This window comes from Besnoitia besnoiti, chromosome IX, assembly GCF_002563875.1.
Source record: "Besnoitia besnoiti strain Bb-Ger1 chromosome IX, whole genome shotgun sequence".
NCBI lineage: Eukaryota > Apicomplexa > Conoidasida > Eucoccidiorida > Sarcocystidae > Besnoitia > Besnoitia besnoiti.
In genome coordinates this window covers 1,625,413-1,648,502 of record NC_042364.1, presented here as the reverse complement: position 1 = coordinate 1,648,502, position 23,090 = coordinate 1,625,413, and the positions used below count along the sequence as shown (strand labels likewise).

General features: G+C 53.3%; 2 protein-coding genes across 2 annotated transcripts; both read right to left on the bottom strand.

Annotated features, from left to right (window-relative positions):
• Positions 1-45: 45 nt before the first annotated feature.
• On the bottom strand, positions 46-2,552 carry BESB_014050 (enoyl-CoA hydratase/isomerase family protein; the record flags this gene model as incomplete). Its single annotated transcript, XM_029360135.1, has 2 exons — positions 46-1,351; positions 1,960-2,552. The coding sequence occupies 2 exons, from the start codon at positions 2,550-2,552 to the stop codon at positions 46-48; spliced, it is 1,899 nt and encodes a 632-aa protein (XP_029216802.1).
• Positions 2,553-4,828: 2,276 nt separating this feature from the next.
• BESB_014040 (uncharacterized protein) lies at positions 4,829-22,405 on the bottom strand (the record flags this gene model as incomplete). The annotated part of the gene is made up of 35 exons (XM_029360134.1): positions 4,829-5,035; positions 5,250-5,355; positions 5,680-5,760; positions 6,158-6,213; positions 6,708-6,809; positions 7,427-7,475; positions 7,937-8,008; positions 8,302-8,363; positions 8,660-8,746; positions 8,993-9,092; positions 9,492-9,575; positions 10,183-10,244; positions 10,598-10,739; positions 11,161-11,229; positions 11,338-11,399; positions 12,077-12,209; positions 12,440-12,610; positions 13,153-13,202; positions 13,343-13,432; positions 13,711-13,762; positions 14,125-14,292; positions 14,913-15,064; positions 15,495-15,543; positions 15,823-15,880; positions 16,374-16,410; positions 16,560-16,614; positions 17,249-17,327; positions 17,646-17,796; positions 18,257-18,323; positions 18,853-18,892; positions 19,453-19,534; positions 19,849-19,986; positions 20,288-20,462; positions 20,783-20,927; positions 21,367-22,405. 35 exons carry the CDS (start codon positions 22,403-22,405, stop codon positions 4,829-4,831), a joined length of 4,272 nt encoding a protein of 1,423 aa, XP_029216801.1.
• Between the last annotated feature and the right edge of the window lie 685 nt (positions 22,406-23,090).

Here is a 23,090-nt window from a genome sequence, read left to right as displayed (position 1 = left end):
GGGTACAGGTGGAGACCGGCTGTGGCGTCGTGCCTTTCTCACGAGCTACTGTCCTTTGAAGTAGGGCTTGCGTTTCTCTTTGAAGGCTTGGAGCCCCTCTTGCCGGTCCTTGCTTGCCAGAACTGTGTCGTATGCTTTTTTCTCGATATCGAGTCCTGTTTTCAGCGGCACTTCCACCGCAGAATCGGCGCTGCGTTTCGTGACTCTGACAGAGAGGGGTGCCATATCCGCGAGGCGGCAAGCTAGCCGGATGCCGGCGCGGAACGCGTCTTCGCTTTCCCACTCGGCTTCTGGTATTTCGGTTTCGAATGCATGGCGAGTTCTCCGGTTTGCCTTGAGTTCCTCCTGTTCCCGCACGTCGCCACCAGCTAAAGAGAGATCATTTGTCGCTGTATGGTCGCGCTCCGCGTCTGCGAAACTGCAACTTTCGCCCACGGTTTTTCCCCCTTCTCGCTGCGTTAGGCGGTGTCTTCGCGCCTCAAGCACAATTTGCTGCGCAATCCGCTTCTCACGGTCCATATTCTCCCCGCGAGAGTAGTAGTCATCTCCTGCTTTGTAGCGTCTTTGTCCCTGAGTAAAGCGCCACACGCGGCAGACTTCGTCTTCGTTGTAACCCGCCATCACATCCACCAACCCCCACTGCACAGCCTGCTTCGGGCCGACGCTGCCGCCAGTCAAAAGCAAAAGCTTTGCTTTCTGCGGCCCCACCACACGCCAGAGTCGCTGGGTGCCACCCGCACCGGGCACAATGCCCAGCGAAACCTCCGGAAGGCACAGTTCCAGAGATGAATACCACGAACAGACCTGCCGCTTAGTGGCGATTTTGTTTCGAGCGGCGCTCTGCTTCATGGGTAGGCTGTGCCTCGGTTCCCCGTTCGACGCTTCGTCGTCTGCCTCTGTTTTTCCCGGACGGCTGCAGCCGGCGGTCCCCGCGTTTTCCGCCGCACGGATTTCTTGGGAGTCGTCGTTCGTCGCCCCGGAACCCTTTGAGGGAAGATGCGCTGTCAAGGTGCTGGAACTGCCGGAAAGCGAAGGTCTTTTCGGCTGCTCAAGTGCTTTGCGCGGGGCGCCCTTGTGCGCATGTTGGCGACGATTATCCGCTGAGGATATAGCGGAGACGCCCTGCAAGGATCGAGACGACCTGAGCGCCTTCTTGTGGGACGACGATGCAGCCACGTCGGCAGAGTCCCACGCAAAAAAGTCCCTCTGGGGGATCGTCGACGGAGGAGGACGCACTGACGCCACGCGGAAATCCGTCGCGAGAGCCAGCTCAAGACCCCCTCCGAAAACGACGCCGTGCAGGCACGTTATCGTTGGATACGGAACTTCAGAAAGTCGCTGGAAACAAGAACTGAGAATAAAGGAGACCAACGGGACGCCAGGGCTAGGGAAATGACCCAGCGAAAGATGACGTAACGTACACCCTGTGAACGAAGGACGATGTCCACGACATCGCTGTTCCGCTGTCAGTCTAGTGTGCTCCCTGTGTTGCCCCGGAATAGCTTAACCTTCGAACCTCACGACTTACTGTCAACCGCGCCACCCAAGATAGACGCAGGAACGTGAAGACACAGAGACGCCTCCCACGAATGCCCGAATGAGGAGAAAAATGGCGGCTTAATAGAGAGGCATGAACTGGTTCCCAACGCACTTGCAGGTGTGGAATCTAGAGCGCGGTGAACAAGTGGGGGCAAGTGTGGAATATGCACAAGCAAACACCATGAAGAACGTGACTCAAGGTGCGATACAGCAGGCGGATGAATAACTCCTGGGGATTTCCCACGGCATTTACCATTTCAATCAACAGTGTGCTCCATAGTGCTTGAATGCTCTGGCGCTCATACGAGTACAGCGTAGACCACGCTTTATAACCAGATCTCACAGCGCTGCCCCTGTCTGAAATCTGCATGTCACCTATCCGGCAATCGTGGAGGCGCAAAGCAGATGTACGCGGCGTACCGAAGGCGTTGGACGAACTCCCTGCTTGCCTCGATGCTCATATGCCCCCGTTCCTTCAAGTCGGCGCCCGCGCAGAATACTCCCGCGACGCCTGAACGGATTAGCAATGCACGGAAGTCGGGTTCGTTTTCTGCGTGGGCATCTACGAGGTTTAGACACCTCTCAAATTCCTCAAGGGCCTGTTGATTCAGCGCATTCTTCGCTTCGGGTCTGTTCAACGTGATAACCGCAAACAGTCCCCCGCAAATAAGGTCCGCTTTCATGTATTTATGGTCTGGTGCAAGAGACACATGCCTGGGCTTTGGAACAAATTGGGGAGGGCTCGTCGCGGACACGTTCGTCGCCGATGAAACAGAACTCTCGGCGGAAAAAGAGCATTTGGGTGCAGATGCCCATCGCGCAATGGCAAACTCGCCAAGGCAAGGCAGCAAACCCCCGCTCCTCTGGTTTGCCAGTTGAAGCTGGCAGAGCTCGGGAGACCTGAGTACCGAATTAAAGGGCAAGCATCTCGCCTCCTGCGCAGGCCGAGTCTCTTCCTCAGGCATCGAGAAACGAGAGGAAAACCGGGAAGCAGCAGCGATTCCCGCTCGCATAGGAGCGTGCTGCTGATAAGCCCGGCTCCCAGCTGAGCGGACGAAAATGGAGAGCGGCATTTTCTTATATACGAAATGCACTCTTCAACGCACGAACCGGCAGACCCTCTACGATAGTTAGCGCAGCGAATTCGTCGGGTGAACGCACGAGGACGCCAGCTTTTGGCCAATGTGTTGGCGCCGATAGTAAATCTACGAGGTACAGCCTCGGTGGTCAGCCAAAAAATGGAGGAAAACACGAAACCCAATTAGCCGAAAGCACAGTCAATGCAATATAGTTTAAAGTAATATGAATACCTCTGTACAAATATTTTGGGCGAAAGCAGCACGAACCTGGAAGTCTCTGTGATATCAACGAAGAACGCTGTTAATGCAAGAGCGAATAAGTCAAGTGCCAAACAACAGACTGAGGTAACCAACCCTGGCCGCAGTGTTGCCGGTTTCAGAGGGGGAAGACAATGCCTAGATTCTGCATAAAACGAGCGAACTGTGAGATAGGCTAAACCATTGTAGCGAGCACAAAATACTGTGTGCGATCTCCTCAAAAGTATTAATCGATACGCCGAAAAGATGACTCTGCTACTCACCGGACCTTCGGTTAACCTCTCTATGTGCTTCACACCACGACTCAAGCAAAAACCTCCCAGGCGCGCTACCGGTCAGCGCGCCGGAAGGCGGGTCCCAAATCCGCGTTCCAGCCCGCTGTTGCGTTTGATCAGTCTTTTGGTTCGTAAAATCATACTCCCACACGCAAAGAAGTGTTGCGAGTCGACGGAAGATTGTGTGCAACGGCGAGCGTCACACTTCACCTGTCCAGAGGTGTGCGGACGAGACCGTGGTGTCACAACGCGCCAAGTAGAAAGGACTTCTCCTACTAGTCAGGTGCCGCGGCCCTTTTTGAGAGACGACAGGCTTTAGTCATCGGAAGGGCACAGCTCGGTCAGCCGCTCGAAGGTGAAAGCCCAAGCAGAGTGGCGCTGCTCGACAGTTCTCCTTTCTGCCCTCTGGCGTCCCAGATTGTTGCTTGCACGCGATGAGATTTGACCGGTGAGTTTAGACACTGTGGCTGTACGTGACTGTTTCACTCCACGAGTAATATCGACCCACAATTCTGAGAGTCTCGCTTTGCTTCTGTCACGATTCTGCTCGCAAGCCTGCGGAAAACCTGATGTTAACAACGCCGTCCTGTTCCTCTACACACACAGCGGTCGACCAAGGCTGTCTCCTGTACCGTCCCGTGCGAGTCGTTGACCGGCGTTTCTCGCGCGCTGCGCTAACAGCTGATGCCTCGGCACTCCGACGACAGCCTGGACTACCCCGAAGAAAAGGCAAAGCAATTAAAGCAGAAATATCGCAGGATGGTTGAACACAGCGAGCCTGGACGTGTGCATTGTATTTTCTCAGTGTGTCCACCTGCAAGCGCCAGCATACTGAAGGGACATCTCGGTGGCGTTCGTTGTGAGAGTACGGGGTTTCTGCCCCCACAATGATATTGCCGCTTAGAAGCCTGTTTCTACACATGGATGACGCGGAATCTCAGCAGAGGTCTTTCCTAATTAACAACGGCGACAGCTGAGTTGTTTTGTGGGAGCCAGCACTCCAGCCCACTAAACCACAGGCCGGACTGGGCCGGAAGTAAGGTGACCTCTCTGCGTTTTCCGGTCGATCTAACACTCTATGAAGCAGCAGTGCCACGGCTGCAGCGGGATGAACGGTTGCACGAGAGTCCATCTCTGCGAAAGGCCTCGATTCCGAGTTCTCTGTGTTTGAATCGGAGACTCCCTGCCCTCGAACTGAAAGCCTCGGTATGGCTGCGCTAGTGATAAACTGCGGTTCGATCACGTGTTCTTGACAACTGCTAATTATCGTGGAAAAGTCAAAACAAGCGACTGGCTTGCTTCACGTTTATCGCAGACTCGCACTAGCTTTCCACACTGGCAGGCACCGAAGACAAAAATGGATTCTGCTCGAGCAACGGGGTACAGACACCCGCAACCGTTTCGTGTCTACTCGAGCCTTCTGTTTCCTTCATTCCTGTTCATTTGGAGCTCCAAACGGGTTGCGTAGCTTCCCTATCCCTGCTTTTTATCCTATGCTTCGGCGTGGACGCTCTGCCTGCCTAACTCCACTGGGGCTTTCCTGCCCGAAGTTCCCTCGCTGTGCATCTTCTGTCTCGCTTCGTTCTCTCTTCAACTCCCTTCTGCTGTGCGCCTGGCTCGCCGACCCGCCTACGTTTCGCAGCGCCCCTCAAGCGACCAAGAACTTCACTTCCCCCCTCAGACGGCGTTGGCGGAAGACACATCGTCGAACTGCAGCAGCACACGCGACAGTAGAGAGAAAACAAGGACGGCCACAAAAAAATTGTGCAGCGCCTCGGCAGAAATCAGCACCTCGAGACCCGCGTGCATGCTTAAAGGCACTTCACTAACAGCTCCGTCGTGCTGGCGAGCGCGGCTCCACGCGCGACGCAAACGCAAACGTTTCTACACGGAACGCACCACCCGCAACTAACTTTCAAAGGATTTTTACGCTCGGAAGTTGATAGGTGTCACATTGACACTAAGGCAGAGGCGTGCGTGACGCCCGAATGTTAGCATGCGAGGCTGATCTAGGCAGACGAGGGCTCTGAGGAAAGGCCTCTGCGCATGCAGCGACGGCAGAGACCGATCGAAAAAACGTGTCAAGTGTATCGCTTACCATCCCAGCCTGGAGCGGGTTTCCCCTCGCTCCCGCCCCCAGAAAGCCTCGGAAGAAGTTGGCGCCGGTCCTCAGCTCAGCACCTTCTTCAGCGACAAAGCCGTAGCTGAGAAAAACGCCAAATCAACTTCGACGTACATGATCCCCCCAAAAGATGCGAGCTTCTTCTGTAGGACTCAGACTTTCGCAGCTGACGCAGAGACAGAAGGAACTGAGCCCGCCTCAGGAGGCATGCGCACACTATTTACGCATATCCCGAACAAACATACCGCTCTCCCTCTTATATGTGCATCTCCTTGCCCCTTAGCAGACCCACACATATACATATATATCTAAATACATGTATTTATGGAGGTACTCGTCTTAGAGGGGAGGGCGCGAAAAGGGAGGAGAACTACGACGGAAACTTGAAACGCACAAGAGGCCTTACATGATCTGAGGAAAGAAAAATTTCGGCGGCGGTTTCTCGGAGAAGGCGCGGAACCCGACCAAACGCAGGCAGAAGTCCCACCTGCAGCGATTTCACAGAAACTCGACACAGACTTGCACCAATGCGCCTGAGGTTCCTTTCCGTAGACTGATGCGTACATATTCCCCTGCCTATACATTCTTAAATATCCACGAGAATTAGCGTCGGACGCTTCTCACGCAGAGGTCTGCGAGGGCAGCCGCGAGTGACTGCATGTCATCTGCCGCCTCGATCGCGCGTCTTCAGCCTCACGCTGACACAGACGATCTCCAGTTCTCAACCCACGCAACCCCTCCTCCATATGTATATATATGCAAGTATATATACATATACGCGTATGTATGTACCTACCTATACGTGCAGATGAATATATACACAGCGCGCCTCTTCACACGCATACGCAACTTCCAATGGCGAGAGCTTCGCATATTTGGCTTACTTGGTCATTTGCTCGTCGGAAGGGACGCTCACTGTGCGCACCGGGTAGTTGCCAACCTGTCGAGAGTCGAGACACTCGGCAAAACGAGACGAAAATCGCAGTTCTCTTCCGCCGCAAATGCGTGAACGCAAACCTGTGCTAACTGACTGCGACGAAATCGCTCGCAGACTGACGTGGCCATTTCAGCCTCCGGCCGTCCCGCCAACTCCAAGCAATGCACACATTCACACACACGAAAGAAAACATATATATACGTATGTATATCCAACAATACATGTAAACACACATATATATGCTTATTTCGATTGAACATGCTGGGCGCAAGAATGCAGGACGCACACCCCCGCGCTCTACATCCCTCCCGTCCGTCGCATGTAGGACACCGCAAATAGAAAAATACATCTAGAACACATACACATGTATACGTTCCCCAAAACGCTGGACTTTACGGTGTGATTGACAACGCCCTCTGCGCTGGTACGCATGCAAAGCCGTTTCCTCGGATCGCGGCACGAGCATTTGCGGGCGGCGAAGTCCCGTCGCTCCTCACCTTCGCTGCCGGCACGCTTGAGGAGGGCTTGAAGATGATGACGCGCGAAGAGATATCCGCTTCATACATGTCTTTCTCAATCACAAACTCGGGCGATTTTTGCTGCGAAAAGAAAATTCACACAAATACACGCCACCTACACCTCCAGGTACATGTCCTCCGGACATACTCAACCTTTACACATGCATATATGCCTGTACTTACACGCTTGAGCCATACATACATACATACATACATACATACATACATACATACATACATACATACATACATACATACATACATACATACATTACATACATACATGTGTATATATATACATATTCATTCACGCGTTCAGCTGATGAAACACGCAACTGCGCCGACGACTATCTGGGGCATCCGCCCAAGCATGCATCTGCATGGAGGATACGCGCACATGTGAATTCGCGTTGCACACTGCGCATCCACGTGAAGAGACGCAAACACGCGTCTCGAAAAATTCTTCAGACGAACACGATAAAGAATCCTCCGAGTTTCCATGCTCGTTTAGGGTTGCATGCATCGCATGCGCTTGCACATGCAAACACGCAAATGACATATATACCTGCATATCTATAAATATTTAGATAGATATAGATACATATACATGTGTAGGGCATGAGCCCTGGTGCTGGTTTCACTCTCATATATATATGCATAGATTTATCACGATTCGTCCTGTTCTACCCCCAGCTTACGTATTTGTTTTTGTATAGAGCCAGAAGCGACTTTTTCGAGAGGATAAACCTGACGGCGCAGACAGGTACGCTCGTAGCAGGAGTGCATGGTAAAGGCGCAGGAGACGCGTCTCACTTCTCATCGGGGCTTATACGCAGTGTGCGTCGCGGATGCAACATCCACATACACGTATATATATATATATACATATACATATAGGTTTGCATATATGCATATATCTAGACACATGCGGAGAGGATACAACGGACAGGTCGCCTGGCGAGATACTTAGGTGCGATCTCGTTCCTGTGACGCGCAGCGCTGGCTGCATGCGTCCAGAGGGCGTGCGCCGGGAGCATCACTGCGCCCCAGCTCTCCAGCCCAGCGATGTTTCCGCAAAACGCAGCGCAACGAAGGACAGTGGCGCCCGCGAGACCCCGCCGAGGAGAGCACAAACGCGTTTCGTGGCGAGTCTGCAGTCTCTAGCGGATCCGCGGCGCCAGCAGAAAACGCCCCGCGAGAGGACTTACGGTTTCCTGCTCCCCCCTCTGGATTTATCCGCTGCAACTGGAAACTGCTGCCGCGACAATTCTGACGCGTATCTGGAAAAGGAAAAAAACAGAAAAAAAAATCGCTGGGCTCCAGGTCAACTCGACGCGACCGCATCCACGCCGCATACTAAGAAAAAAGCTTTCGAAGAGGCAGGAGACAACTGCAAGAGTGAAAGGGGGGGGGGGGGGGGGGGGAGCAGCACCGCTGCAGCTGCGAGGGTCGCCGCGTCCCTCGCGGCGAAACTTCAGAGATTGGTACGTATGGGCTAAGCCGACTCGAGCCGCTCTTCGCAGAAGCCAAAGCTGCGAATCATTCCACTCCTGATGCTCCACGCGACTCTTACCGATCGTAGTCTTTCGCGAGAGAAAGAATGAAATCCACGCGCTCTTCGCGGTCTGTGTCGCGCTGAGAAATGAAGCATGCAGACTAATACAAACGTCTCTCGGCCACGCTCAGAATCGCGCAAGAGATACGAGCGGCGCGGACGCGACGGCGCCCAGCTGCGTCAACCAGACGCGCAGGTAGACTGCAACACGTCTTCTTTTGCGCTCCATGCCGAGAGAGATGGCGCTCATAGCCGCATCGGTTAGCATAGTTTCCCTCCGCATGCGTCTCGGCATTCGGAAGTGCATGCATACGGATCTTTGGCTTTCAACTGCGTGAGAGAATATGAAAGAATTCCTCTCAATTCCGGGGCTTACATTGACGTAAATGCGGAGCTTTCGTTGCGCGATGAAATTCTGCACCTGAGCGATGTCCGCCGGAATGCTCATGATCGGCTCTTGCGCCTAAAAAAGAAAAATCAAAAAGACGCCGTTCACCAACCGAATCTCAAAGAAAAAAAAAACGCAACAGATACGCAAAATTATACAAAGGTTGAAGAGTATTTTCACGCGCGCGTATCTAGAGACAAGGCGGAGTCCTGTAGATACATCCCCATGCCAACATATGGCTACCTCGGTAGACCACCACAAAGCACACGCGAAGCGGTTTCTCTTGTCGCTTTTTTTCGCATTGTGTCGTTTGATGCTCACGTCCGGCGAAGGGAAAAGCTGAATCACCCGACTCTTGATGACAAGCGCCATCCGCCGCTCGCCGGTATCGTCTTCGAACAGATTGACGGGAAAGACGTATCTGCAAAGAAAGAAAACGGCAGCACACGGAAACTACACTGGCTGGGCACGCGTCTACACGCCGCGCGGAGACACCTAAACTCGACAAATGTTGGCGCAAACGTACGGGAGAGGGAGGAGACAGCGCAACCAGAACTGGGAGCAGACCGCCGCAACGCGAAACCCAATTCAGGCGGAAAAACCCGACAGCACACTCGCGCATGAGAAGAGGCCGACAAGTTGGAGACAGCAGGAAAAAGCGAACGGGAACAATGCAGGAGACGCCCCGAAGGATGCTTCTGCATGCAAGTTCGACGGACGCAGTTCGCACAGGAAAGATGAAATTCGCAAATTGTTTATCGCATGATTATTTCCGAAATTTCCCCCCGATTTCCAAGATTCAAACGCCGTGTTTCCGCACTTGCTGAGGTTCGCGAAGTTGCGCTTCGGGTTTGCGTCGCCCTGTCCCTGGAGGAACCCGCCGAACTCCAAGGCGACATTCCACCTGAGGAAAACTCGCAAAAAAAGTTAAAATTCTTTTGGAAACGGGTGACCTCGAAAAACTGTGCGTAGACAAGGCAGACGCCTGTGCGACACAGCGCGAGATGCATCGAGCCCTCCGGTGAACCGCCGAAGCTTGGTATGCAGACTTTTCCGCAGACCCAAAATCATCTATAGAAAAAGACTCGATGCGACGATGCTTCGGTTTGAGGGTGCTCTCAAGACCTCCACAGAAAGGAGTGCGCGACATCACGACACGCAGTACGCATTGATAAAACTAAGCGTGCAACGCGAAACACGCGCACGCAAGCAGACAAGAATCGTCTATCTCCCTATATCTACCTACATATATCTATCTACATCTATCTGTCTTTCTCTTTATTGACAGGCTGAAAGTTAGTCGCTGTTAACTCAGAGGCAGCACGAAATATAGTTCTAGACAGAATTACATCTACGCGCATATATCTAGCGAACGCCCCAACCAGTGAACCTATACATGCAGAAATATTTTGTGAGTACCAGAACCTTCACAAAGATATATCTGCGCGTTTATGAAGATAAATGCGTCATTTTATCAAGAGGAGAGTCCGCTTTGATGGAGACAGACCTACCGATCGAATTCAGCCACAGTCGCGCAATCGAGAGTGATACGCTCGCGCTTCCCTGACGGTGTCTGAAAACAGAAAACTCACACAGGTTACGGATATGTACATATAAAGCTATACTTACATATACAGATAGATACGAATACAAAAATACATACATACATCTATACATATACATACACATATATACATATACATATATATGTATACATATATATATACATCACTACATATATGTATAAGAATTTATACTTTTGAGTGCCGCTGAATGAAGACCTTTGGCAAGCTGTCCGCGCGAGAGACGGCGACCGGCCGCATGCGTTTGGGGTAGACGCAGCGCGTTCAGGAATGAAATTTTAATTCGTGCGAAGGCAGGGATACGCAGCTGCCCAACCTGCACGGAATCCCAGAGGGCGCTCACCGTGTGGATGATGAGAATTTCTCTTCTCTCTCGGCTCGCCGTCGCCTTGCAGCGGTCGGCGCGCATCTCGAGTACGGGTTTCGCTCCCGGCGTCCCGTAGTAGCGATACAGCTCCAGCACGTTCTTCGAAACGACTCCGACTCTGCAGACAGACGAATCTCGAAACCCGCCACACGCACCCACTACCAGAGACACACGCGCCACCCACACGCAGATTTCCATCAACTCCTACACACATCTATATAAATACTCATTTGTGTGTGACGAGGGGAGCCTCTTGCTGCTGTGCGGCTGCAAGAGGCGAAAAACGCAGAAACATGCGCTTGCTCGAGGCTAGGAGCACAGACTTCAGAAATGAAGACACATATTTCCGCGCATAGAAATATATATATATATGCATGCCTAAGCATACAGGACTGCATATATGACTCTGCAGGGCGTGCACGCGCTCCGAAGGCAGTGAGAGCGAGGCAGTCTGATCAGAGATCAAGAGGAATGTTCGCTACGGAGGATTCCTTTTGATCTCGGTTCGACCGCATCAAGGCGTCTCTTGGGGATCTTACTGGTTCATTTGCACGGAGCCGTCCTCCTTGCGATCCAGGAAGCCGTTGTCTTTCAGCTTCTGATACCACCTGGAAAAAAGAAGACAACTCCGCGCACCACGATAGAGGATCCGCCGCTCCACCCTCCGCGGTTGCGACACCCACGATACAACGCTCCCGGCTTCTTCCTTCACTCACCCTTTGTAAATCTCGTCGGTCAAGAATCCAAAGACGTAAGTCTCCTCATCGGGCGTTCCAGGCTACGAAAAAGCACACAAGAGAAAACCTCAACGCATCTGCCTCTGTACCCATACCTAGCAAAGGCATGCATCTATCCGATTACACAGACACATTCCATTAAAAATCCCAAAAATACAAAAACTCTCGATACATATTTTGGTGTACGCACACTCATATATATATATATATATATATATATATATATATATATATATATATATAGGGTTTAGGGTTTAGTATATATATATATATATATATATATATATATATGAGGCGCAGCCGGTGGTGGGAGCAAGGCAGGATACGCGACAAAAAATCGAAGAAGGGGTAAGACATGCGAGAAGAACAAGAGAGAGCTGAGGGGAAAAAACACTAAAAAAACCGGAAGAATGCGCGCGCCCTCGTGCACGCACCGCGCGTCGATTCTAGCTGGAGTTTTAGAAATCGTTCGAGAGACGCCTGACTTCCCGTCTCTCCACCGCAAGAGTTTGGAGCCACATAAATACGCATGCGCACGTCTCTGCAGCGCATCCGCGTACATATTCCTCTGCATCTGTGCGTATGTGGGAAGAGGGCCGCGTCGCCGCCTGTCCTCTCCTCCCTTTCTCTTTATCGCGTTTCTTCTTTCTCTTTTCTCTTTCACTCCTTCCTCGCTGGATTCGCGGCGCTCCCGCGGATGTGGCGTCACGAGACTCACCATGTGGCGGATGACGAATTCACGTTCGGAGTCATTCGGAATCGTGATGCAGTCCTGATGGAACAGCTTCAGAAGAGGCGTCTTCTCGCCGGCTTGGAAGAGCATCAGGTACCCGTCGCGCACGATGAATTGCCTGCAAACACACACGCAAATTCGCGCCTCGCGCTCTGTAATCTCGCGCGGATTTAGGGTTTCTAACGTGCCCGCCGGTCTCGCCCACGCGCGAGGAGACGCTGAAACCTCCTGCGCCCGCGTTGGACATGCACGAAGCCACTTCCAATCAGCGCTGGCGTCCCCCTTCTCCTACCCCCTCTCGGGAAGGCGATCGTCGCGCGGCGCCGTGAGGAGACTCGGGAGACTCACTCGTTCTCCTCTTCAGGCGGCGGCGCGCCTTTCGGCTTCGCGGCAGGCGGCGCGGCTTTCTTCTTCGGCGCCCCTGGACCCGCGCGCTTCTCCGTCACGGCCTTCTTCGACGGAGACGCAGGCACCTTAGGCGCCTTGCAGTAGTCTCCCTGCTGAATCACCTCGGCAATGCTAAACACGAAAAAAAAACACGCAACGCCTACATATTCATGCATATACATTCAATATATATATATATATATATATTTGTAAATATTTGTATATATGCTTGTACATATATATGTGATACTGTTATAATATCTGAAAACATGTATGTACGTATGTATGTACATAAATATATATATATATATATGCATGTAAGTAGAAATGGTTTTCATATCGTGCCGGGGGACGGGCAGTCCTGGGCTTGTAGCCGCGCATGCAGACGCATACGGAAACGCTTACCTATGAAACAAGCATGAACATACACATCCAGTGAGCAGGGGTGAGTGAACGCTGCGACAAGCCCCGTAAGCGGAGCCATCAGCGACCCCTGCGGGCGCCGTGGCTTTGTGTCTGTTTCTCAGGCGTGTCTTGAGAAACAGAGGCGCTAGCGAGTGAACGGAGAGCGTGTGATCCAAATGATGACTCATTTACTGACTACATTTCAAGTCATAAAACGCTGTCATATCGACATTCAGGTACTCGAAGCTCGAATGTCAGCTCACGCTTACTGATCAAAGTTGTCTTCTCGCGCTTGAATGATGTAAACGTCCTTCCCCTCCTGCAGCAGACAAAGAGAGAGCGTCGGTGCGGACAAACAATAGGCGTTTTTTGTGGCGAAACCGAAGGCAAACGCGCGTCGCAAAGAGCGAATTCAAACCTCCGAGGCCGCCAGCACTCCCACGCGGCAGGCGAACTCACCGGCTCCACTCGGAAGGAAAAAGCCAGTTTTTCGGGGTCTTCGCAATACGTCACGTTGCTGCACGGAATGCGCAGCCTCGCGTCAGGGTTCTAAAGAGACGCACACAGACAACAAACACAACACAGATTCACAACTCACACGTCAGCTCTCACTCAAGCACGCAGAAAAACGAAGAAAAAACACGCAGAATCGCCGCGTACGCGAATGCAAACACGCCTCTCTCTCCGCCTACGCACCGCGCGACCGCCCGCTGAGAATTTCAAGCTCGCGACTTGGACCACGTAGACATCGTGTTCTAAAAACCTCATCGGCGCGCGGGACTTGCGCAGAGCCTCAAAATGACGAATTCAAACGCCGGAGGACTTACGTCTTTAACTTCGCAGGTGATCATGTTGAGCTCCGCGTCGTACTCGAGGACACTGAAGACAAAAAGAAAGTTCACTCGATTTCGCATATCGTTGCGCCGCACACAGGCCGCGCGAGCCGCGTGAGGCACAGGACTCTCCCGTTGCATGTAACTCCGCGCAGATTCGCGTGAATCGTGCAAGTGCAGAGTCCTTCTCAGCCCCAGTCACTTAGACAGAGATGTTTCGAAATTTAAAATTTGACTGCCTGAGTGCGTTGTAAATGCAACAACGGATAACGAAGCGGCTATGTGCACGGGAGTTGGTCTCGCAGGTCGCCTTTGACGCTCTCTGGGAAAGATTCTCGGCTCGACTGGTAAGCCGCTAACAGGGGTGGCGGCGTTCTCTGTTCTTTGCGTGTGCATGCAGAGTCCTACGCGTGTTGCTGGGCGAACGGGATGTCTTTGCCGCCGGGGGCCTTTCCCGAGGGAGCGATGTAGGTGACTGTGTTCTCGGTGTCGACGACTTCCGCATGCGCAGGCCCCCCCACGCCGTCGACCAAATTCTTCTTCATGACGCCCGCGTAGAGCAACGCGTACAGCCACCTGCGCGCCAACGCAGCGAAAACCCATCGCGCAAACCTACTGCAGCTGATTTACGAAGAGGTCACGGTACACGCGATATCCCATGTTTGTACCGTACTATGACCATGGCGACATCCATTGTCCACGCTCACGGATTCAGTCTCCACGACCCCCATTCAGCAGCGCCAGCATTCGAATTTGAGCCGCCAGTGTTTCGCGTCGCCAGGTCGCGTGAGCCGCAGAAAGCAGGGACAGCCCTCAGTAACAAGAGCACTTGTGCGAATACAAATATATATATATATATATATATATATATATATATGGGTCCGTGTAAATATATGCATATATGATGCATATATATATATATATATATATATATATGCATGATGCAAATGTAAAGATATGTATGTAAAAATATGTATGTATGGACAGATGGATGGATGTCTGTATATACGGTATGTCACGTATGCATGAATGAATGCATATGCCTATATAGGATACGTGTGTAGGTAAGCACTTTATAGTCTTTCTGGGCCGAGAGGCGTTCACGAGGTGCGAAGAGACTCGCGGTTTCGGGCTCGCGCGCGTCTCTCGATGCGTCGCTGCGTATTTTTCGCGGCGAGACCGGACTGCGGGTTTACTTTTCCATGTCTTCGTCCTCTTCGCAGCGCAGGTAGTGGTATTCGACGATGCCCTGCTGCACCTCGTACTCGATCTCGAAGACTAAATCGTCGGTGTCCTGGCGGACGTTCAACACCTTGTGCGAGCGCAGCACCACCAGTGGCTCCTCGTCCTGCAGAGGCACGCCGCAAAAGAAAAAAAAAACCACACCGTAAATGCGCTTAAGATGAGGAAACACCTAAAGGCGCTCAAAAAGGAAAGAAAACGCATCCCTAAAAGCGCTTAAGATCCCGTCGCGAGCGGACAGATTCAGGCTCTCGCGAACAACTTCGGTATTGACTGAGAGGCCGTACTCAGAGCTACAGCAAGAGGAAAAGCTGCGGCAAACCCGACGCACCACAGAAAACAGCTCTACGTGCGTCGCGCGGCGAACGCATGCACCGCACAGCAGCGCAAGGCAACGCACATACACGCACACATCGAGAAAAACAAGTTCCCTACATACGCAACGAGAGATCGGCAGCGAGGCTTTGAAGCGGTTGCCGGTCGCTCCAAAGTGCCCAGACGCAGGCGGCGGCGCTTGGAGCTGTTCGCGGACTCACCGCAGGATCTTCGAAAATCGCGAGCGTCGCTGCCTTCACAGCCACGAGTCTGCAAAGCGAAAAGAAGAAAAAACGGTCCGATAACAAACACGCAGCTAACTCATGGGAAAGCATTCCCACATGGAAGAAGACAGGCACGCCGGCAGCGACGGTCGAGAGAAGACAAACGACTCGCGCGGCCTGCGAGAGGCACGCAACAGAACCCACGAAACCCCTTCGAAACATCGACCTGAGGGAGCGAGGGTGACAGAGAAGACGGCAGAAAAAGAAATTTAAGCAGGCACAAAAAACACGGTTGTCTCTTTGTGCCTCTCGTCAAACACCTCACCTCTCTCTGTACAGAGGAAAGTCCTCAGGCTCCTCAGTCTGCGCGTGCAATACCATGGCTGCAGCACGCCAAGAGAAAAGAAAAAGACGCATGCCGAGCTCGAGCCTGTGGAACGCGACGCCGAAGGCCTCAGACATATATCCACTCATGCGTGCGTCTGAATTTTGGCGAGAAGCAGCCAGCAAAAACAAGTGCGCGTCCACGCGCGTCGCCTCTACGCACCTACCCGAAAGACTCCTCACCGACACAACGCGCGCCCACGCAGCTTATCTGTGCACGGCTTATACACAAATGGACATATGCACTGCCCTACCAATGATAATCAAAAAGCCTTCTCTATTCAATTTGTGTGCACACATGAGATCATCAAATTTAACGGTATGCTCGTAAAAGTAACGGTGCACGCTGTAAACAAAGTCCACGCTGTACAGCTATATAATGAACCATTCATTGCCTTACGCCTAGTACTGCCAGGCCTTCGATGATCCCGTCAGCTACCTCCGAATCCCGCGAGCGAGGAGAGAATCCGCCCCGCGAGACCTGCGGCTTACCTGCGAAGAAAACGTTCTTTTCCAAGTCCCAGCGTTTCTGTGAAGAGACAGAGGAGAATAAGTTGACAGATTTCGAGTGGAGGAATGCGACAGAAGACAGTCGCGCCTCTAGCTTTCGCCTGCTTCAACGAAAACTCCTCTCTGCGTGGTGCGACTGCAAAAGGAAACTGCCTCCGAAAAGCCTACCGACTTCTCCTCCGCGAGGCGCGTCGATGCGAGTTGTTCGAGAGCCTCCAACACCCTGCAGGCCCAGATAGTGCGCCAGGCGCCAGATGTGAAGTGTAAATTGATTCTACATGTACATTTTCAAGAAAGTGAATGTTCACAATACGTTCACGAAACAAACCAATATATCTAGGACAGCCAGTTACAAGCTTTACTGAAAAACGTTCGATAAATTCTCGAGAACGAAACAGATGTGGATGTCCACGCAGCGGCACCGCGGAACTCGAAACGCCTGCCCGCCGAAGCAAGGCGACACAGGGCTGCCTGAGCGTCCGCGGGGCCCGCGCGTGCCTCCGAGCCTCTACGACGCGCCTGCGCCAGAAATGAAACTCGTTGTTATTCAGACACCCTCACTCACAGTGCATCTGCTCATATAGCTACAGGCGCTTTCTATTCTACAAGCATGCATATATATATATATATATACATATGTATATCAAAGGTCGAGACCGCATTTGATGTACGTGGTCCGACACCTACGCTTATACATATAAATATATATACAAAATGCTTGCCTGATAGCTATATTTATATATATACATATATGTATAGCGATAAGAGCGTTTTGCGTACAAAGCAGGTACACCGACAACCGTTTGCTTATAGGAAGTGCTCTGAGTGCGGCGGTAGATTCGTCCGTCCCGTCTCACTTGGCCAGCAGCGTTTTCTGTTCTTCAAACATGCGGAGGCTGACCGCGCTCGAGCCTCGGCTTTTCGATTTGTCTGCAACTGAGAAGGAAAAACGAAACGCAGCCTCACAGCGCCGGGTCATGCGACCCCGAAAGGCATTCTCACTCACACGCCCGCCTAATCGAGAAGGCTTCGCTCTACGCCTGTCGCTCCTTACGCAGATATGAGAGGCGTCGACTGCAGACGTCTAACGAGGCAAAAACACGCCGCTGGCGATGAAATAAAAGCAGACTTTGCGAGACGACGTCGGGCGTCTCGAGAGCGGGTGGCGCTGCGGCTGTCGCTCCAGCTGCGTGCGAAAAGCCGGTGAAGAAAGGGCAGATGAAACGCGGGGGCAGCGAAAAGAAGCAAACTGACCTGATCCTGCTTGCTCAGTCCTCGCAAGAATCATCTGAACCTGAGTAGACAGCGAATCAAGTTGCTCCTGAGTGCGTCGTACTGCCAGCGCGTTCGCCGGCGCGACGACGACGGGTGGCACGAGGGACTTCTCGCGATTCAGCGCCTCAATCTAAAACAAACCAAAGAAAAAACCAAAAAAATACATGACTCACCCCGCGCCTCCTCCACAGAAAAACCGTTATAGGCTTACATACATATATATATGTAAACATGCACGCAGACGCTCACCAATAACCATATATATATATATATATATATATATATAAAACCCTAAACCCTATATATATATATATATATATATATATATATATATATATATATATATATATATATATATATCTGTACGGCTGAGTGTGGAGCATGCGATAGAGAGAATCTGGACGCGTAGGAGCTATACAAGGCATGCGCGCGCGCATCTAGAAGAGACGCCCTTCCGGGCTCCACGTTCACAAAAACACTGCATGCATGGAGATACAAACAAGCTGAAAATGAGATGGAGTCTGTCTCAACCCCCATGCGTGGGAAGGGCATGCGACTGTCCAGGCGAAAAGCAGGCGAATGAGCCCCACAACTTTGTAAAGTCGCTGAATCTCGACGCGCTGCTCCTCCACGAGCTTCTGGGACTCCAAAAGGTGCCTGGAAGAAAAGAAAGAGAAAAAACGGCGATAAATCTTATCTGCTTGAAACTACACGCACGCCCAGCTCGTCAGGGAACCGCCAGAGTTGCTTCGCCGGAGTCGATACACATAACTCGACACGCCTCGAAGGTACGCAGGTATGCACTTCATATGCGAAGACAGGCGATCACCCGCTGGTCAACACTCGCGACGATATGGATATCTAAGCGGATGTCTCTTTGCACGCATGTGGCACGACACGTTGCACGCCGCAGCTCAGGAATTCCAGCGCGAACGCACGCGCAGGAACTCGCAACAGAAGACTGTGCCGCGGAGCCGCCGCTGAAAATGAAAAGGCCTCGACCCAAGGCGAGAGCGCGGGTCGACTGCCCTTAAAAGGCAAAGCGCTAAACGTCAACTGGAACGAAGGCGAGCAAGACTACGATTAGACAGGGTTATGAACTTGGATACACCAGAAACGTGACTCGAAACGACTTCTGCGGCATTACAAAACTTGAAGCTGCCGCCGCATCCGGGTTGCAACTTACGATTGAGACTGCATCAAAGACATGCGCGAGACGCGGAGCTCTGAAAACAAAACGAAGCACGCGATTCACAAATCGGCACAGGCATTCAGAGCCACGTAACCAGATGGCATTAACGTAGTTATGCAGCTTTGCATTTATGCAAACTCAAATAAAGTATATGCATATATATATGTAAGCATTTCCGATATATGAACCTGGCGCGTTCAAAGTACGGGTGGACATGTGCACGCGAGAGAAGGTGGAAAACGCAACAGACTTCCTCGTCGAGTTTCGCAAAGACGCCGCCAATTTGCCAGATGAAACCCGACGGAAAAAACGCCAACTGAGAATGGACTCCGCGCCACACGGCATGATAATGAGGAAATCACAGTGGAATAGGACACATTCGAGAATGCTACGAGGCAGCGAATGCGAGTTCTGAGCCCCGAAAGCACTCGCAAGCAAATTGCAGATATGCACATATCAGTATATACATACATATATAGATACATACATACATTGTTGGAAACTGCGGCATATGGACACGTCTCTGCAGTCTATCCGCTCGAAGTGGCGTGTAGGTTTGTGAAAAGCTTTTATTTTCATAATATCATGTTGTACCTTGCGTCGTGTTGCCAAGCTGCCGCCCCATGGCGCGGTGGCGGTCGATTTCACGCTGGACCTTCGCGAGCTGGTCAGCGACCTGAGAGAATTGCGAAAAATAGCGCGAAAGTCCAAGATAAATCTCGGTCTCAAACCCGAGGCTGCGGATGGCGCTTCGCAGGCGCTTGCGTTTCCTCAAAAAATCGGGTTATTTTCTTCAAAGCAAGTGAAGCCTAACACCTTCGGCCTCCACTCACGCTTTATGGATGATGAGCTCGCTGTTGAAAGCGAGGCGCCTTTCCGCACGCTACTCCCACAGGCGACCCCGGAAACGCTTTGCGATTTGATTTTCTACACTTCTGAAAAGTCCCGCCCCCCCAGAATTCCCCAGTTTCCCGCTTCTCCCCTTCTCACGTCGTTTGCGCTCCTCGGGCCTGAGCTGCTCGCGTCGGCGAGGCTGCCTGCTGTGCCGCGCGTCAGCTTTTCGATCTTGCACCGCATTTGTTGGATCTCCTCCTTCAGGTGCTCATTTTCCGTCGTTTTGTCGCGCTCCTAAGGAGAGACACAGAGCGTGAAAGACAGCACCAACAACGAGTGAAGTCTCCACAGCAGCCCCCCCTCCCCCTCCCCCGCCTGAGGAGGCAAGACGCGCAGGCCGCCAGCGCTGGTCAGCACCTCGCCCTTCGCGCTCGACTTGGGTGAAGACCGAAAAAACGCCGCCGCCCCAAAACTGGCCGCGGCGGCGCTCCAGTCGAGGGGCGACCGTCGCAGAGGCCCTCGAGCGAAGCCTGGCGCGGCGCGCGGAAGACACGCAGAAAAGAAAGAGAAGAAAGGCGGCAGCGCGACGCCCTACCTGCGCCAAGACGAGGAGCCGGTCCCTGTCGCTGATGCCTTTCTCCGCAGCGGCCAGCGTCGTGGTGAGCTGGTCAAGCATCTTTTCGTGCTTGGCCGTGACAGTGCCCATCGCAGCGACTTCGCCGTTCGCCGCATCCAGGTGCAGACGGAGCTTGCGGTTCTCCTCCACGTACCTGAACACGCGCCTAACACCGCCCAACAAGGTGTTGCTACACCGTCCGAGCGCCTCGGATCGATCCGCGTCTTCGCAGAAGCGATGAAGAGGCCCAGATGCGTGCGGCTGTCTCCGAGGCACAAACCAGAACTTTCAAAGACGAGACATGCGCATTTCTACAGACCCTAGACCCACATACGGAGACGCAACAGGTGTGCCGGCAAGCATTCATGCGAAGCTATATACCCATGTGTGTATGCACGTATATGCGTATATGCGTGTCAATCGGTAGATGTGAGAGAAGGCGCGTCGATGCAAGGGTGCTGGGGGGCGACGGACCTGCCAATTTCCTCCTGGGCAGCGCGGTGCGCGGCGACTTTCTCGTTTTCACTGCGAAGCAAAAGCGAAGAGAGCTGCTCCAGGCGGCTGCGCTGCTGCATTATGACCCGTTCGGCCTTCCTCAACACTACTTCTTCGTCGTCAACTGGAAAGAGCGCAACAGAGAAAACAAAGAAAAATACAGCAGCGTACAAGCAGAGAAGAGACACGCGTCCAAGGGGGTCTGCGCTTTTCAGGCTCGCAGGTGAGGACGGTGGACGCCAGAAAGAAATGTGACCGTGCACAGAATGTCTCGCGCAGGCGTGGCGGCATGAGCGGCGCAGCTGAGCGGCGCAGCTGAGCATCGAGGGCAACGCGAGACACGATGGCCAGACTGATGCTCACATGTTCACTAGCACTCTCATACACCAGTGTGAATTAATCTAGAAAGTGAGTGTTTTTCCACAATTTCACTCAATCCCAATACGCCAAGACGTCAGAAGCGCGCGAAGCCTCCTCTCGCGAGGTCGCCCTGAGGCACGAAAGCTGTCCCTGCCTCCCATCCCGCCCCCTCGCGCCCGCCCATCTTTTCCCCCCGCGCGTACATCGGGCGGGCGCGGTGTGGAGGTATTCTTCGCGGAAGAGCGGAGGCGCCTGCTCTCTCCATCCTGTCTGCGTCTGAATCTGCGAGTCCGTGCCTTCCTCGCGAGGCCCCGCGCCTGAGGGCGTCGGGCTGCATGCGGTCGCGGCGGCCGGCGAGACGAGCGTGGCGACGCGCGACGGGGACAGCGGGCGGGGTGCGGCGCCTCGTCCATGGCCCTCTCGTTCATTGCGCCTGCGCTCAGATGCCTCGTGGCCTTCATCGTCGGCAGGATGCTCCACGCCGGGTGGGGGACGGCGCGCGTCGGTTTGCTCGGCGTGTTCGTCGGCCTTCAACACGCCACGGGACAGGTGCGCCGGCGGCCGCAGGACGCAGTTCCTGGCCCCGAAGGCGGCCGTGGAGCGCTCATGCATCTCTCCCGCGGGATCAAGACGCTGGCCGAGAGGCGTGAGGGACGCAGCGGGCGACGCTCGCAGGGCGTCCACGGAAACGCGTGAAGGCGCAGAGGCGAAGGAGACAGACAGCAGCGCATCCGCAGAGGAGACGCAAGCGGACGCAGACGGAGAAGCGCGGGGAGAGAGAGGATGAAGCTGAATCTCCCTGTAGTAGCTGGGAGACTTGGGCGTCTCCGCAGGCAGGAGCTCAGAGAGCTGTTCAGCGGACGAGAGACGACGAGGGCGAGTGTACGTACAGCTCGGGCAGGGGGGAGGATCCGAGCCGTTTGGCGCGTCTACGCCCTCGGCAGGCAGAGATTCCGCCGGCTCGTCTGCCTTCGCGGGGGCGTAGACGTCCCGAAAATCCTCTCCGTTGGCTTCGCCCCCAGGCGCAGGTCTGCTCGCGCTTTCATCACATGCGGAGCTCTCGACGGAGAGTCCGTCGGCGACTTCCGCAGGCAGAGGGAGTGGTGGGTGCAGGGGAGCGTGAGCAGAGGACTCTGGAACAAGAGAGCATGACGCATGTACTTCAGAAACACGACGAGAGGAAGAATAATTCGAGGGAGAGCGGTAACCCTCGCAGGGAGTTGGAAGAGTCCCGTGCCCCATGAGAGCGGCGACAGGGGAGCGACGAGAAGGGCTAGGCCGAGCGGAAGAGGAGGACGCCTTATCAACCGCGCGGCCGGAACGACGGGCGAATCTGAGAAACCTCCAATGAACCTTCGAGGCTCGGCGGCTTTCCCAAAAAAGGACGGGCGAAAAAAAAGATAAAAACGGGCACACGGGCGACTATCCTGCCAAAGACGCCAGCTTGGTAGCTGGACCGCACGCGCAAGGGAAAACGGAATTCACAGTGACAGAATCCAAGGAATAACACAAGACTTCCCTCCGAAACGGTCTTCCACAAAGGAGAGGTGACCCTTTTCGCAGACAGAAATACCGGATGAAAACCGTGCAGGCTGACCTCCAGCGGACAATACCTCGCGGCCTTGCCAAGCCACAAAGCTTTTCGAGAAGACGGAATGCCGATAGTCGAGGTCAGTCGCTCGAGATAAGGAGCGAAGAATCCGACAGCTGAGACCATGCGCGGAGATGTCTGCCAGAACTGGTAAAAGCCCTTCCTTGTCTTGCACCCTCTAACACACGAGGCTCGCAGTCAGCACAATCGAGAACCGGCAAGTCGACTGCTGCCGCCACCCCCCTGAGGACGTCCCTAGACACACCATACGTGAGGCATGAACAAGACCAGGCGACTCACCAACCTCTGTGGAATCCTTCTCTCAACTCAAACGAT